The sequence below is a fragment of the Vulpes lagopus genome, chromosome X, assembly GCF_018345385.1.
Source record: "Vulpes lagopus strain Blue_001 chromosome X, ASM1834538v1, whole genome shotgun sequence".
Taxonomy (NCBI): domain Eukaryota; kingdom Metazoa; phylum Chordata; class Mammalia; order Carnivora; family Canidae; genus Vulpes; species Vulpes lagopus.
This window is the reverse complement of record NC_054848.1, coordinates 38380869-38397745: the sequence shown is the minus strand read 5'-3', so window position 1 is coordinate 38397745 and position 16877 is coordinate 38380869. Positions and strand designations below refer to the sequence as shown.

At 41.5% G+C, this 16877-nt stretch overlaps 1 protein-coding gene across 1 annotated transcript in view; it reads left to right on the top strand.

Annotated features, from left to right (window-relative positions):
* The window catches only part of EFHC2 (EF-hand domain containing 2), a 204667-nt gene that overhangs the window by 81036 nt on the left and 106754 nt on the right, over positions 1–16877 (top strand). The window contains exons 4-7 of the mRNA XM_041741319.1: positions 6774–6997; positions 11275–11526; positions 14439–14552; positions 14921–15059. Of these exons, the coding sequence (XP_041597253.1) occupies positions 6774–6997; positions 11275–11526; positions 14439–14552; positions 14921–15059 (729 nt within the window). The remainder of the gene's footprint in view (positions 1–6773; positions 6998–11274; positions 11527–14438; positions 14553–14920; positions 15060–16877) is intronic.

Below are 16877 nucleotides of genomic sequence, written 5' to 3'. Positions count from 1 at the left end.
CACTCTATCATCAATCTTTGTTTATTTAGCAAGAAACTGGTCTTTCTTGAAATATTTAATATGATAATTCTTAAGGAAGGTCTGTTTGGATAGAGGATACTTTAGAAAATCCCTTAAACGCCTTCTTCAGGCTTTCCTAAATGAAATGATTGGGGAAAAAGAACAAACAAGCTTAATGAGCCAGTGGCTCAGACTTCAGTGGTGGTGTTTATTTCAGTTGTGTCTTGAGTGGCCTGGGACTGCTGCTTATGCACCTGTGGGCCTTGGGAAGGGGTTAGGTTATATTTAGGTGATGCACACGGATAATGTTCTTGTCACTTCCATAGGGTTTCTCTATTTTCCAAGTGAAATGGGAAGTCAGATACATTTGTTCTTTTGTGGAGCTGACTATTCAGAAATTAGCGCATCTGGAGGAAGGAGCCTCCTTTTTAGTTGCCTCTCCTGTCATGTGATTTCTTTTTTTTTAGGGGTACGGGGAGGGGTTTGGAATAAGCCAGAAACAAAAGAGGCATGATGCCAAAATAGGCATTCAGTTACATGCAGCTTCTAATCAGAACAACGTATTTTTAATGTTGACGAGTCCTTGCTGGCAGAGAGATCTATGTACATTATAAGTCAAGTCACTGTCGCACAAGCCTTGCTTTTCTTTCTTGCCATAACATTACTCTCTTTTTGGTTAGATGTGTCATATATATAGAATTTGTTGTTCTGTTGGAATGTAGTTAAAACAGCATTACACCAAGCCAAGAATGTCAGAGGTTAATCCCAGTAGTTTTACTTCCAATTGTCTAACAGAATCATTATTAAATACTACCAAGTTCACACCAATCTATGCTAAAGAAAGATTAATGGTTAGAAGCCTGTCATAAATTTCTGGTGAGGTGTCTATACCAGTTGTTCTCAGTTGAGAGCAGTCATCAGAACCTCCTGGCCGACTGCAAGGATTTCTGGTTCTAGAGGCCTGGAGTTCAAAACTGGCTTCCACTTAGTTCTTGGTTCAGAACACTTATTTCCACTAGTGATTTGTTGGGGCTTTCAACATCATACTTTTTAAAATATGTTTTCAATACTCTAAGATAATCAATTCAAGCAAAGGTAATTACCACATGTGACATTCATATGTCATTCATTCAAATTGGACATATACTACATCTAAGTACTGCATCCTGTAAAGTGGAGGCATGGTGGTAAGGTTGCCAGATAAATACAAGATGCTTAGCTAGATTTGATTTTCAGATAAGCAGTGAAGTTTTTAGTATGTCCCCAAATATTTCATGGGCCATACTTATACTAAAGTTATTCACTGTTAATCTAGAATGCAGACTCAGCTAGGCATCCTGTATTTCAATGTACTAAACCTGGTAGCCCCAGAGGGTGGACCCTGGCAAAGGGATTGTCATTGAATGGAGCAGAGTAGAATATAAGAGTGGAGGTAAGTCAGTGGCCTGTGAAGACAGGTGTTTTGGTGCATGGTAGCTACTCAATAAATATTTGCTGAAGAAAGAAAGGAGAGAAGGGAGGAAAGAAAAAAAGGAAAGGAAAAGTGGTAGACGGTGTCTGTAACATAAGGTAGGCATCAAGGTACTTTGACGGATGAGAAGGAGAAATGCCAGTATCTAGACAAGAGAAGAAGTCATTGGAGTGGTACCTCAGAATTTCCTCCAGATAAAGATGGAAGAGGAAGGCATATTAGCCAAAAGGAACAGCATGAGAGAAAAGGGTGGGAAAGTGGGGGGAGAGGGTGTGCAGAGTTGGGAGATATTTGGGAGCAGATCCTAGGGTGTATAAGGAAAATAAGGCAAGAAGGCAATAATGCAAGAGGATGTTAGAGTGCCTAACATGCTATCATTTGAGGCTCATCCAGTGGCTAGGGGGAGGACACACACACAGGATTAGTCTTTCTTTTCCTTTCAAAGATTTTATTTATTTATTCATGAGAGATACAGAAAGAGAGGCAGAGACACAGGCAGAAGGAGAAGCAGGCTCCCCACAGGGAGCCTGATGTGGGACTTGATCCCAGGACCCCAGGATCACACCCTGAGCTGAAGGCCGATGCTCAACCCTTGAGCCACCCAGGCATCCCAGGATTATTCTTTCTTAGAGATCAGAGGTGTAAGATTTTAAATTTTGTATTCTTTTTTTTAAAGATTTTATTTATTTATTCATGAGAGACACACAGAGAGAGAGAGAGAGGCAGAAACACAGGCAGAAGGAGAAGCAGGCTCCGTGCAGGGAGCGCCATGTGGGACTCGATCCCGGGTCTCCAGGATCATACCCTGGGCTGAAGGCAGCCCTAAACCACTGATCCACCGGGGCTGCCCTTGTATTCTTTTGTTACAAAATAGATGTCAGGCTATCTGTATGAAAAGTTATTCTGGGCAGCCCAGGTGGCTCAGCGGTTTAGCGCTGCCTTCAGCCCAGGGCCTGATCCCAGAGACCTGGGATTGAGTCCCACGTCGGGTTCCCTGTATGGAGCCGGCTTCTCCCTCTGCCTGTGTCTGTGCCTCTCTCTCTCTCTCTCTCCCTCTCTCTCTCACTGTCTCTCATGAATAAATAAATAAAATCTTAAAAGTTATTCTTATGAAGCCAAACCTCCAAAGAGGACCTTTTATAAAAATAAAGATGGAAGTCATTTTATTTTTATTTTATTATTTTTTAAGATTTTGTTTATTCATGAGAGACACAGAGGCAGAGACACAGGCAGGTGGAGAAGCGGCCGCCAAGCGGGGAGCCCAATGTGGGACTCGATCCCGGGACTCCAGGATCATGCCCTGAGCCGAAGGCAGGCGCTAAACAGCTGGGCCATCCAGGCATCCCTGGAATAGTCAGTTCAGTGAAGGAATAGTTGTAAACACGAGAAAAAAGGGACACCTTGGTGGCTCAGCGGTTTAGCACCTGCCTTCTCAGGGTTTGAGACAGGGATACGGGATCGAGTCCCGCTCAGGCTCCCTGCAGAGCCTGCTTCTTCTGCCTATATCTCTGCCTCTCTCTCTCTCTGTGTCTCTCATGAATAAATAAATAAATCTTTAAAAAAAAACAGGAGAAAAAAATATCATGTCTGATCACAGTGAAAGATCTTAATTTTTGGGGGTTCTAACTTAGTAGTCACTGTAACAAGTGGCAATTCCAATTGAATGTTTATTCACCTAACAAATACCTGTCTCTAGACTCGATGTATCCTAGGTCTGCAGTGTTACTAAAATGAATGAAACATACTGCAAACTAAGATAGAGGTAAGAGGTTGGAGTCTTACTTCTGGAAGGTGAATTTCTAAAAACCAAATTGAGTGGTATGAGCAAAGATCTAAGGTAAGTCCCAAATGAATGAACTGCAAATGCATTAAACATAAATGGATATATCATCATTTTGATTTAAACCACAGGGACATGCTAGAAAGTTAAAGCTTGCAGAGTATAGAGTATAATCAGATAGCAGGGCCTTTAAAAAAAGAGAGCTATAAAATATGAAGATCATGAGGAGCTGAAAAGCAGGCACCCGATGCCTGGACATCTGCCCAAATTGTCTTTATGGGGCAGTCAAGAAGGCAGACGTTTAAAAATTTAAAGGGCAGATACGGTACTTTGATTCTTGTTTTTCCATTTTATAGCATTATTTTTATTTATATACTTTGATGATCTCAGGTGCTCCACAGTGTGTGACAAAGACATGACATCCTGCCCCTTTCTTTGATACTCCAGAACAAATTCTTGCAGGTGGAGTTTCTGCCATTTATCATGGAGGACTTAAGACTACGAAAATATCAATAAATAGAACTTTTCAGCCCCCCAAAGGACACAGTTGAGAGATGCCACGAATACATTATTGAAAGCTCTTGGACAACTGTCCATTCCCAAAGGCCCATGTTAGTTTTCTGGTTAATGTGGAGTTGTGACCTTGGATTTCTTGTTATTAAAAATGTTCATGTTTAGCATTAGGCCTGTCTTCTCTTTTCAACCCATGAAAGGTGATGGCGCTTCTTTATTACCACAAATTGCTTCTCTGGGCTCTTTGAAGAACCACCTACAAGAGAAGTGTGGGATCACAGATAAGGAAGTGTGAGAGTCTGGGATATGCAGGCCCCTGAGGGGAAGGGTGCAGGGAATGCAGTGACCTTGGCCCTGGAGGGGGCATTGCTGCAGCAGGCAAGTGGGTTATCTCCAGAAAATTGCCTTTAGAGGACAGAGAGGCTGTTCTTTTGGAAGAGCAGCTCCATCTTCTCTCTCTCTTCTCCCTGTTTCTATCCGGTTTGGTCTGTAATGCTCCCTCCGCTCCTTCACTTAAGTAAGTAAGTAATTTATGGCTGGAGTTCAGTGAGATATAGTTCTGTGCAAACTGCAGAAAGTGCTGGTATTTATTTGTTTATTAAGAGTTTACTTTTAAGTAATCTTTACACCCAACATGGGGCTCAAACTCATGACCCTGAGATCAAGAGTCACATGCTCTTCTGACTGAGCCAGCCAGGTGCCCCAGAAAGTGCTGATATTTACTTAGAGCTTCAAAATTCAGATCCAAGATCTGCCATTTGTCAGAGCGTGACCTTGGGCACATCACTTGACCACACTGAACCTTGCTTTTCTCATCCATAAACAGAATATTTATATTTCGTGCATTATCTACCTCACGGGATTAGTGAAGATTAAATGAGAAAATGTATATGAAAGTGTATCCTAGTGTTCTGATGATGATTCTGATTATTATTATTTGAAAGCTCTGTAGGTGGGCCAATTCTTTCCACCTAGAAAAATAGAAGAGTCCTATTCAAAGTCTTACTAAACAGAAATCAGCACTAACTTGCTTATTTGAATTTTCATAATGAAGTACAAATGCAAGATAGATGGAATTTCTGAACAAGCTCCTGGCTGTTGAATAAATTTTATATATCTTAAAAACTGTCACAATATAAGTATTTTTAAAGAGATATATAATGGTTTCTGAAAATACCTGAAATGCCCATGCTTTTATAGATGTTTAAGTATGCAATTTGTTCTAAATGTCTAATCTTGAATGATTAAATAATTTGCATACTGTTTTCAGTGGCATGAATTAAAGGCTAATTGAAGTATAATTTTTTGCAGTAAAATTATATCATCTTTTATGTAGTACATTTAAAAATATTCTAGGCCAGTTCTAATTTTATAGTTTTATTATTTTAATTTAATGTACCAAGTAATTAAAAATTGCTACGAAGAAAAGAAGATGAAAATGATTTTAGTTCATTTCCCCTTAACAGAGTGAAAAGATGATTAGGAGAAAAATGGAACAGAGCTCAACATAGTTCCTGGCACATGAAGATATTCATTAAATGCTTCATAATGAATAGGAATGGAGAATTTCTCAGTGTTTCTAGAGTTCAGAAAAAGGTGCCATTCTCAGTGTTATATAAAATATGAAGAAGATTGCTTGACATCTTTATACTAAAATACTTCCATACAGAGGTCACACAAGCCACTTTGACTTGAACCATTACCTCAGTTTGCCCTGCTCACCTTTTCTCTTTTCCCTTTACTCTCAGAGTAGATTCTCAGCCCAAAGTCAGTCACAGATGTTGAGAGACCCTTCTCTATGGGTACCTTGCATTGAGAGATCTTGTAAGCAGAGGCACCCACTGCTCTTTGTTCTTGGCTGTCTCTTCAAGGAAGACAAAGATGGTCTCTCCCTCTGGAGCAAAGTGCAGGTTTGCTCATATCCTTGGAAGTTAGAGTTGGTGTCTCCTTCCAGAACAAAGGAAAGACATGCTTACGATCTAGTCTAAGAAAGCTAATGCCTCCCTGTGAGACAAAAAAAGCAGGCATGCTTATTGTCCATTATAAAAGATTTGGGTTCCCTAAACTGCGGGTTCATCTTCTGTAATATAATCCACTGCATGGGCAGGATTTACGTGGACCTTGTTAGCTTGCAAGTAGGATAAAATCTCAAACCCTAAACAATTCTTGACAACAGGTTTCAGCAGTATTTGGGTAAGTTGACAGGTATGGTGTGGTGTAGTTGGTATACTCATCTAGGAAGTGAACACTCTTACTGCCAGTGGCCGACCCCATTTTGGGTATACTCAGGGGACCTGGGGTCTGCATTCTCAAGAGGAGATGTGAATGGGCATCATAGGCTCAGAAGTAAAAGATGGAATGAGATCCAGAACTTTTGGCCCAGAACACTGTCTAAGATGATGAAGCCTCTGATAAGCATTGCTCTGTAGAGGTGATTGGGTGGAGGGAGAAATGTTTGGTAGAGGAAAGAAGATTCCATGAAGTTTCAGAGTAGCATGAAGTCATTCATGCTTATGGAAGCTGTAAATCGTGGTGTTGACACCTGCCATATTGAAGCTTATTAGTTAATTTTTTTGAACCAAGAATATGCATTTTTGTGAGAACTTTGCTTTGACATCTTACTGCCTTGTTAGTTGTGCTCACTTTGAGTGCTAGTGGGTGACAGTGAGCATGCTTGTTCTGGGAACAGACATGATGGTAGTGTCTGGCACATTAGGTCACTGTGTGTTTGTGCCCCTCTTTGCTCCCTAATCTTTATAGTTTATTAAAATATTTCCCTAGTACCACTTAGGCAACATTAATAACATACAAGGCTGGTCAATAACTGTGGATCTCAGAAGTCTCCGCTCCCTCAGGTACCCTCAGAATTGGAACACATGAATGCTGCCTCCGAGAACCTGTCCTTTGCCCACTTCCCTGTTGTGGGAAAGCATTTAGGGTTGTTATAGAGATGTGCTCTGACGTTGTTAGCCACCCGGTGAAACAGCTATATTTTGTTCCATACCATAGGGACTTCTATCCGGCGTCAGCGGATTTCTCTCCCACCTCCTGATGAAGATCAGTTTTATACTGTGCATCATTTTAATATCAACATAGACGTTATCTTTTATGGCCGGACATTCAAGATTTATGACTGTGATACATTCACAAAAAACTTTTTGAAGAAAATTGGAGTCAAATTAAACCCCCCAGGACAGTGTCCAGAAGATCCTTACATGAAGATACGAAGAGAGGTAAGAAGTTATCCATGAGTTCTTGTGTTCAGAATGAGAATCCATAAAGGAGGGTCAATAAAGGGTATCTATACTCCTGATGCAGATATGAAAGACCTTTTGGGGTCTTAGTCACTGGAGTGGTCCTGTTCTCCTTTGGGCTAGAGGGAACTCTGGGTGTTGACATCAGGGCAGGAAAGTCTCACTCGCTGCCCCCGCCCCCACTTCTTCCCTTGGAGAGTGTCCCTTCCAGATGGTAGGGAGTCTGCAGTGAGCTGCTTACATGGGACAGGTTCTAAGAGTCACAATTGGCTTTGTGGTCTCTGAAGTATGAGTTAGGTCCACTCTTACTTGGTCTCTTTTCTCATTTTGGTTGTCTAACTCTGGGACAATTTTTGCTTTTGTACTACTGATTATTGTACCATGCCTTGGGGGATATACCTTTTTCCTTCTTCCCCAGAACTCCCAGCTGTAGCTTTGATGGCATCAGATGTAGAGATGTTCTAGGGGAGTGGAAAAGGACCATGAGTCTGATGTACCCTATTATAAAACGGTGTTTGTCTTCTAAGTCTGACCCTAGTTAGTATAGGGAAGCAAGAACTGGTGTTAGTAGTAGTATTGTTGTCTTTATAAAGATGTCTTTTTTTTTTAAGGATCTGTTGGTCCCAATTTTATACTTTTTATGGAAGAATCTGAACCCACAGAAGGGCAAGTGTCCTGTGGAAGGTCACATACCCAGCCAGTCTTCTTACTGGGATTTCAACTTAAATCTTGTACTTCTTACCCAGAATTTCATTATTGTTGTTGTTTTTTATTGAAGTATGTGATTAGACAGTTAAAATACACAGAAATTAAGTGTTCAATTGGGTGAATTCTTTTTTTTTTTAAAGATCTTATTTATTTATTCATGAGAGACACAGAGAGAGAGGAAGAGACACAGGCAGAGGAAGAAGCAGGCTGCATGCAAGGAGCCCAATGTGGGACTCGATCCTGGGTCTCCAGGATCAGGCCCTGGGCTGAAGGTGGTGCTAAACCGCTGAGCCACCCAGTCTGTCCAGATGGGTGAATTCTAACAAATGCATACACTCATGTAATCCACACCCAAATCAAGATACATAATGTGTCTATCCCGCCAGAAACTTCCTCTTGGTTTTTTCCCTTTTTTTTTTTTTAAAGATTTATTTACTTATGAGAGAGAGAGAGAGAGAGAGAGAGAGAGAGAGAGAGAGGGCAGAGACACAGGAGGAGGGAGAAGCAGGCTCCATTCCGGGAGCCTGATGCGGGACTTGATCCTGGGACTCCAGGATCGCGCCCTGGGCCAAAGGCAGGTGCTAAACTGCTAAGCCACCCAGGGATCCCCCCTCTTGGTTTTTTCCAATCACTCTTCCCACCCTGGGATAGATAACCACTGTTCTCATTTCTATTCCTGTACATCAGTTTAGTCTCATTCCTATTGTCTCTAAAAGTTGTAAGTAATTTCCTTGCAGAAAGATAACATGATATTTAGAATAAAGTTCTCCTTTGATTCTGTTTTTTTTTCCTTTTTCACATTTTCACCTAAAGTCTAGTTAGCTAATATACAGTGGAATATTGGTTGCAGGAGTAGAATTTAGTGACTCATCACTTACACATAACACCCAGCACTCATCGCAAGTGCCGTCCTTAATGCCCAACACCCATTTAGCTCATCCCCCACCCACCACCCCTCCAGGAATCCTCAGTGTGTCCTCTATCATTAAGAGTCTCTTATGGTGGGTAGCCCGGGTGGCTCAGTGGTTTAGTGCTACCTTTGGCCAAGGGCCTGATCCTGGAGACCTGGGATCGAGTTCCCCATCGGGCTCCCTGCATGGAGCCTTTTCCCTGTGCCTGTGTTGCTCATGAATAAATAAATAAAATCTTAAAAAAGAAAAAGAGTCTCTTATGGTTTGCTTCCCTCTTTCCCTTTTCCCTCTTTCTCAGACCTATGTTCATCTGTTATTTGTCTTTCTCTGACTGACCTATTTTGCTCAGCATAGTACACTCTAGCTTAATCCATATTGTTGCAAATGGCAAGATTTGATTATTTTTCATGACTGAGTAGTATCCCATTTACTTCTTTATCCATTTATCAGTCAATGGAAATTTGGGGACCTGGACCCTCTTTTTTTCCATAGATATATTTTATGATTTTATTTATTTATTCATGAGAGACACAGAGAGAGAGAGAGGCAGGCAGAGACAGGCAGAGGGAGAAGCAGGCTCCATGCAGGGAGCCCGATGTGGGACTCGATCCTGGGACTCCAGGATCAGGCCCTGGACTGAAGGCAGCACTAAACTGCTGAGCCGCCTGGGCTGCCCCATATATATATTTTTTAATTGAAGTTCAATTTGCCAACATATAGCACCCAGATTCTGTTTGATCTCTTTTTCAAAGCTAAGTGTAGGGTCATTCATCTGTTCCACCTCCTGACCCCAGTAGAGTTATTCTTTAATGTTGTAAGCATGCAGCCCTCCTGAAAAATATATATTGTTGATCCTGGAATATTTAAGGTGAAGTCCCTGTGGAATTATACCTGTGTATATTGTCATATGAACAGATTTATAGTTTGGGTTTATTTTTATTTTTTCCAAACGCCCTAGATGAAAGAGCCTAGATAAACATAGAGTCTTTACAAGGAGAAGAGAGAACCTAAAAGAATAGATCCATATGAATTACCACCTCTTGCATATGGCTGCACTCATTCACTCACAGTTGGTATTATATGATAGCGATTACGGATGATGATGCATTTTATTAAATACAGAGAGCACTGTGCCATTTCATAGGTTTATGAAGAAAAAAATTTTTGTGCCAGGAATAGAGAATAAATACCAGGAACAGCCAAGAAATGTTTTAACTAATTTCCTTTCAGGTTGGGAAAATCATTTTTGTATTTAATCCCTCGGGGAGAAAGCTCTTCAATAAATATAGCAATCTGTGGAAAATTAGGAGTTTAATAAGAGGCTTTTATATTGACTTTAATGCATTTACTTCTCCAATGTTTGCTGCCTTCAACTATAAAGTTAAAATTAAACAATTTAACTTAAACTGAAAAGAGTCCCAATGGTATATAATCAATAATGCATTCCTTAAAGGCCTTAGAATGCCAAAGAAATATTTTTCAGTTGATGAAAGTAGAGGTGCCGTAATTTCATTTAAATATCCAGGATAAAGAAGAAGGTAAGAGCCCCTGGAAGGCCACGATGTCTCCCCAAATCTTGCAGTTAGTCTGTACCCAGACTGCCCTGGACAGATAGAGAATTCTGAGAATTGACAGATACGATTACGTATGCTGACAGGGGACTCCTTCCTTGCCAATGAGCACTTCCTTATATAACGATCCCGTTTGGCTACATCAGATAGAATGAGGGCAGTTTTGCTCCCAAGACAGGGCCAAGAACATGCAAATAGAGTCACACCAAGAAGATCATAGAAGTAGTGGTACCTGGGCTGGGCAACAGAACCCATGCAGCGGTTCTGGGCGGCTTGGGAAATTCTCCATTTGCTCTGCTCCTGTCCTTCCTGATCCTTGATCTATAAAGCTTTGGAGTAAAATAAAACTGTGATTGTGTTTCTTCCCTTTTACTTTTACAAAAATCTTTGGATGAATAAGAAGGATATACAGATAGGAATTCTCAGCGAAAAGATGAGCAGGTTTTTTAGGGGGGGAGGGGGTTGAGATATAATTAACATAGACTCAGATGGATAAGTCTTAAGCATATAGATCAACAAGTTTTGGAAAATGTACGCAATTTAGTAAGTGACAAAGAAATCAAGATACGGAATATTTCCATCACCCCAGAAAGTTCCCTTCTCCCCCTTTCCGGTCAATCCCAGAGGCAATTTCCATTCTAATTTCTGTCACCACACATGAGTTTTGTATGTTCCTAAGAATTTTAAGTCTTGGAGAAAAACCAGTTTTCAAAGGCGTCATAGAAGTGTATTTTAGTGTATTAAAACACTGCTTAATATATTTTTTATATAAATTTATTTTTTATTGGTGTTCAATTTGCCAACATATAGAATAACACCCAGTGCTCATCCCATCAAGTGTCCCCCTCAACACTGCTTAATATTAAAAGCTTCCTACTACTTGACTGTAATTTTAAGGTGACAGCTGGCTGTAGATGTATATATATCTATGTCATTAGTCAGTTGACTTTTAAAAAAATATTACAGAATAGTCAGTGGGAAAGGTATCTTTACGTTCTTTGATTGCTTGCATCCCAGAAGTGATCATGCACAACTGTTGTTCTTGACTTTTTTTTTCCCTTTTCAGACTCTAGATTGCATGAAGCCTTTACGCCCCTATGAGTCCTTTGACACCCTGAAACAGTTCCTTGAGTATGATAGGAAGGTTTTACGTTTCTTCTGCCTATGGGACGACTCAGCTACCCTGTTTGGGGACCGAAGGGAGCTCATTCTGCATTACTTTCTGTCTGATGATACCATTGAAGTCAAAGAAGTGATGCCACATAACTCAGGCCGGGATGCTATGTCATTGTTCCTCCAGAGGAGAAAGCTACCCAAGGTGAGCGGCAGACCCAGAACCCCTTCCCGAGTTTGCCTGTGGGCTGAGAGACTCTCGCCACTCGCTGTCCAGAATGTTATGGGTTATGACTATGTCATGACCGTGTGTCACTTATCATATATGAGTACAGGTGTTTAAGAAACCTTCATTTTGTGCTATTAATACACATCTGTGAAAGTACCATAGAGGATATGACAAATCAGGGTTGGAATATTCTGGGTTTAATCAAGGCAAGTAAAGGAAAAAAGTGAAATGCAATAGAAAGTGCATATTCATCGAGTTCATAATCAGTCTTCTGAAAGTAAAAGATTCTTTAGTTAAAAGAATTGTTTGTGGGGTACCTGAGGTGGTGCAGTCAGTTGAGTGTCTGACTCTTGGTTTCAGCTCAGGTCATGATCTTGGGGTCCTGAGATCAAACCCCATGTCAGGATCTGTGCTCAGCGCAGTTTGCTTGAGATCCCACTGCCCCTGCCTCCATAAATACATAAGTAAATCTTAAAAAAAAAACAAAACTGCTCATGCTCTTGAGTAGTGCCTTGGCCTCTGGCCTCTAAAGCCTACTGAGGAGATAGCAGTGGTTTTGGTCTCGGTTGTGAATGTACAAACACACATAGGCACACATGCACACACGCACCCCTGTAAGTGTATGCACAGGAATGACTCTTAGGAGAGTAGCCACCAGTCATCAACTAGCCACTGGCTTGCATCAATGACAGCTTTTACATTTTTCTTACTATTAAAAGACAGTTGTGAGACTGATTTCTACATGTTTATGGCCATTTGAGAGCTAAGTAACTTGAGTGCAGCAGAAACAGCACAGAGACTAGAGGACCTGGGTTGGAATTATGGGTCTGCCACTTAAAAGCTGTGTGACCTTCAGCAAATCACATAACTTCTCTGAGTGTATTTCCCTATCTCTAAAATGCTGTTAACAGAGTATCTCTCTGGAAGTAACTGCAAAAGCTAAATGGGATAATATAGTAAAAAACAAAAAAACCCCACTAAGAACCTATGAACACTTAAAGGACACATACAAACAAAGGTCTTTTCACAGCTCTGTGTTACATTTCATTTGTTATTTGGATAACATTTTTTAACATTCTTCTTTCTGCTACTGAGGAGGTTACCATAACACTCATTTGTGATTCAAACCACTGATGGTTACTTGGTCCTCACAGAAGCTCTCCCAGATTCTCTGAGCCCACCACCAGAAATCCTACTGTGCTGCCTGGGCTGAGGGGAGGAGGCAGGATTTGTCCCAGAGGGGGTTCTGAAGTATGCACAGCAGGTGGCCAGGAGGGGAAGCCTGTTTTTAGAATGGCTTTGACCGATACGCTAATTATAAAATAATAATGATGCACCTGACATTTGCAGTGTGTCTTGGTATCAGTTGCTTCATTTATTCATTCTTTCAGCAAATATTTATCAAGTGTCAACTGTGTGCCAGCTCTGGAGTTAGAGTAAAAAAGAAAATGGATTAAGTCTGCTTCATGGAACTTACATTCTCACGGGGGAGAGGAAAAATAGCAGTAGGTATTCCCTTGACACTCAAACATACTTTGAGAAAACAAGGAATCAGGACTATTATTGCAGCTAGCTGACAAAAGTGAAGTTCTCAGAAGGTAAATATCAGGCCCCAAGTCCTGTAGCCAGTAAGTGGCAAAGACAGAATTTGCTCCAAGCGTACTGTTTTTCCGTTACATGGCTTACTTATACCCCACACTTCATGAATTCACACATTTGAACTGGCATTTTATGTCACACGTATCAGGGATGATTCAGATTTCTCATCTGTATGTGATAAACTGATCACTATTGACTCACACAAGTCAGTTAGGATATTTCCTGCAGCTCATGCAACTGCTAGGACCACCTCTAGTGCCCGGAACTGAGGAGTATCATGGATTGCTCTGGGCCACGGTTTCTGGTAGAGGCTGCCTGCACTTTTTTTCCCCCCCTGCCCCACTGAGTAACTTCTGTTAGCCCACTAGTGCTTCCTTGAGCTCAGGATTGGGCAAGATGCTAAACTGAGTAAAGAAGGCAAGGCATGGTTTCCTCCTTGGGTCATTTTGTAGTTCAGTGAAGAGAAAAGATGTCTGCTTATATGAAGCATTTAGAGAACCACCAGGAGTGGTTTAACCGTGTGGTAGGTGCTGTGCAGGTGTGGACTGGGGACAGGCCAGGAGGATAGGAAGGGTCACAGGAACGATGGGCCTTTATCACAGCCTCGAAGGATGATTGTGGAAGTATAGGGAGAGGGAAATGGAGTATGATGGCAGAGAAGAACCCTATTAGGGGCAGGGTAACCAAATTCCCCTCTACCCTTCTGGGCTTTTGGCTGAGACCACCCCCCCCACCCCCATAATAAAAAATTAAGTGAAAAACCAACAAATGTTGAATTACATGCATATCTCCTGTATACATGAGAGAGACTCAGGAAAATGGAGTAACTCCCTGAAATGGCCCAAGCTACCTCCTTAAATACCATCGCCAGCTAAAGATGAAACAAGCTGCCAGGGGAGGTGGGAAGAAGGGTAGTTATAGGGGGTCACCAAGAAAAGCACAATAAACAAAAGTAAGGCTGTGATGCAGATTTAGGTTGTCATCTTTTCCACTAATCAGAGGTCTTAGAGATCTCAAGTCTTCTTTCTTTTCGTGGTACACAGAGGGAGACACTCTTATAAATTTAGATTTCCTTTATCCATGTAAATGTCTTTTACAGAAGAGTATTTCAGCTTCTTCCATGTCTCTTGTTTCTTAAAAAAACTCAGCACACCCAAGAGGCCTATTTTGGGGTGGTGTGTTTGCTCCCCTTCACATACAATGCCTATTTCCCACTTGAGCCCCTCACCATGATGGTTTTTGTGATTAGTAGGCCGTCTACCACACCTTGTATGGATTTTGTCTTCCAGTATGGCCCACCTGGAGTCTGTCAGCCAGGCCAGGTAACAGATCGAACAGTTCTTAATATTTATGGTGGCTTGAAAGAGAATCGAGTGGATGGCTACCTGTTGGATAAATACAAGGTAAGGAACCTTAACATTTCGTTGCTGCTTCCAGTGTGACTTTCCTGGAACGTGAAATGTGCAGTGTGAGTCACAGATTGTCTTGTGAGATTAACTGTGAATGAAGTTAACGAATACATAAATGCACACATTGTACTGCTGGCTGTCAACACTAAACATGCTTAAGTGCTTGCTGGTTGCAAGCGCTATATGACTAAAAGATTTTCCAAATGTTGACATCACTAGTTGTCTTGGTTTGATTTAAAAAGTTCTGTTATAAATGATATAATTGAGCGGGGTTTTTTTAAACAATTTTTTTGGGGGGAAGGTAATGCCTGGGTCTTTGGAGGGTCTATGATGCCAATACTTTGTTCCTTTGTTTTTATTAGCTAGGAAAATTAGATCAAGAGTTTTACAAAGATAGTGACCTATTCATAGGAGCCACCATCAATGTGTGGGGAAGGAAAGTACTTCTTTGTGACTGTGATGAATTTACGAAGACTTATTATAAGACGAAATATGGAATTGGTGAGTTATACATATGTACATTAGAAAATAATATTTAAAATTTAGAATCTTTGTTCCCTACTTAAAATTTTGCTTTTGAGTTTTAAATGCTCCTAAGAGCTACCATTTATTGAGCATTTGCTCTCTGTTGGGCATTTGTTGTCTTACTCGTTACTAACAACGACCCGAGGATTATTCATTATTCCCATTTTTGAGATGAAGAAACTGAGCCTTAAGAGGGCTAACTTGTCAAAGATTATGCAGTGAGTAAAGGGTGAGCTGAGATTTGAACTTGTCCGCCTGATGCCAGAGGCTTCTGTTTTCCTTTATAAAAGCGAGCCTCCTGCCTTACTGCAATATAGGGTCAGTGTTTTCTGGTTGAGCGACTGAAATGGGAATCTGAATGCTTTTCTTTTCACTGAATTCTTGCTAACTACAATGGATATACTGTGTCTTTGAGTTCTCTGGGGGAATTCTCTTGTGCCAGTTTGCTCTACCTTTTTCTGATGAAGCCCTGCTATGTTTCCAGCTTTTCTCTCTTCTTAGGTATTCTATTCAGATGAGTCCAGTTCAGAATGAAAACAGGTGATTTATTAAAAACCTACCAGGCACAGATTATTGTGGTAGGACTTAGGAGCTACAGAGTCAAAGAGTTTCTTAGGTGGGAAGGAGAACAGAAACCTACAGCACGTTGGATGGTGTTATGGGAATCATAGAAGCAGGGGAGGATCTGATACGAAACCTGAAAAACAAATCCTTCATTTGTGAAACCTGCCAGCCGGCTCTGCCCTCATCCTGGGCCCTGCTCCAGGCACCTGCTGGTGCTAGGCTAAGTACAGGCTGGTGGGACTTGCCAACCTCCCAGGTTGGGGTTTGGCTGGGGTGGGAGTGCTGCTTACTCCTGCATTCCTCTCTGAACCTTGGAGCGTTCATATGAGCACACTTCCCTGAGGGATGAGATAGAAGCCAGAAGCAACCACAGCTTCCTAAAAGATAAGGTGCTTTTTCTCTAGAATGAGATGAGCACCTCTTGTGTTTTGGTGTCCCATTAGTATTCCTGGCTTCCTGGGAATCTCTCTCTCTCTCTCTTTTTAATATTTTATTTGTTCATTGATTAAGTGAGTGATTGCACAGGGGGAGTGGCAGAGAGAGAGAGGGAGAGAATCTCAAATAGGCTCCATGTCAGTCGGAGCCCAATGCAAGGCTAGATCCTAAGACCCTGAGATCATGACCTGAGCTGAAACCAAGAGTCAGGTACTTAACCACCTGAGCCACCCAGGCACCCTCCCTCCTGGGAATCTTTACATCACGGAAGAAGGCAGAGCAACACAAAGGATTGGAATAAAGAAGACTTTCAATTTCACCCTCCTTTTTTTAAAGATTGTATTTATTCATGAGAGACCCAGAGAGAGGCAGAGACCTAGGCAGAGGGAGAAGCAGGCTTGCCACGGGGAGCCCGAAGTGGGACTCGATCCTAGGACCCCGGGATCATGACCTGAGCCAAAGGCAGATGATCAGCCACTGAGCCACCTAGGTGACCCTCACTCTTTGGTTCATTAAGGGAATTTGTTCCATTGCATCTGTATGCCAGATGCGTTAAAATACATGGGCCTTGTAGGTCCACATTGGTGGTCTCTTATTTTCTAACATTTATCCTCTTTCGTGGACACAGTTGGGCATACTAGTTTTGGTGACTGTGAACAAGAAGCAGCCAGGAATGTGCATGTGGTAGCTATTATAGAGAAGTTGCTAGTGGGCTATAGGTCTTTGGGAGGGAGAATTTGGTTTTTAACAAATGTTGATACCTGTTCAGAGACAATAAGTTGTCAGTACAGACTT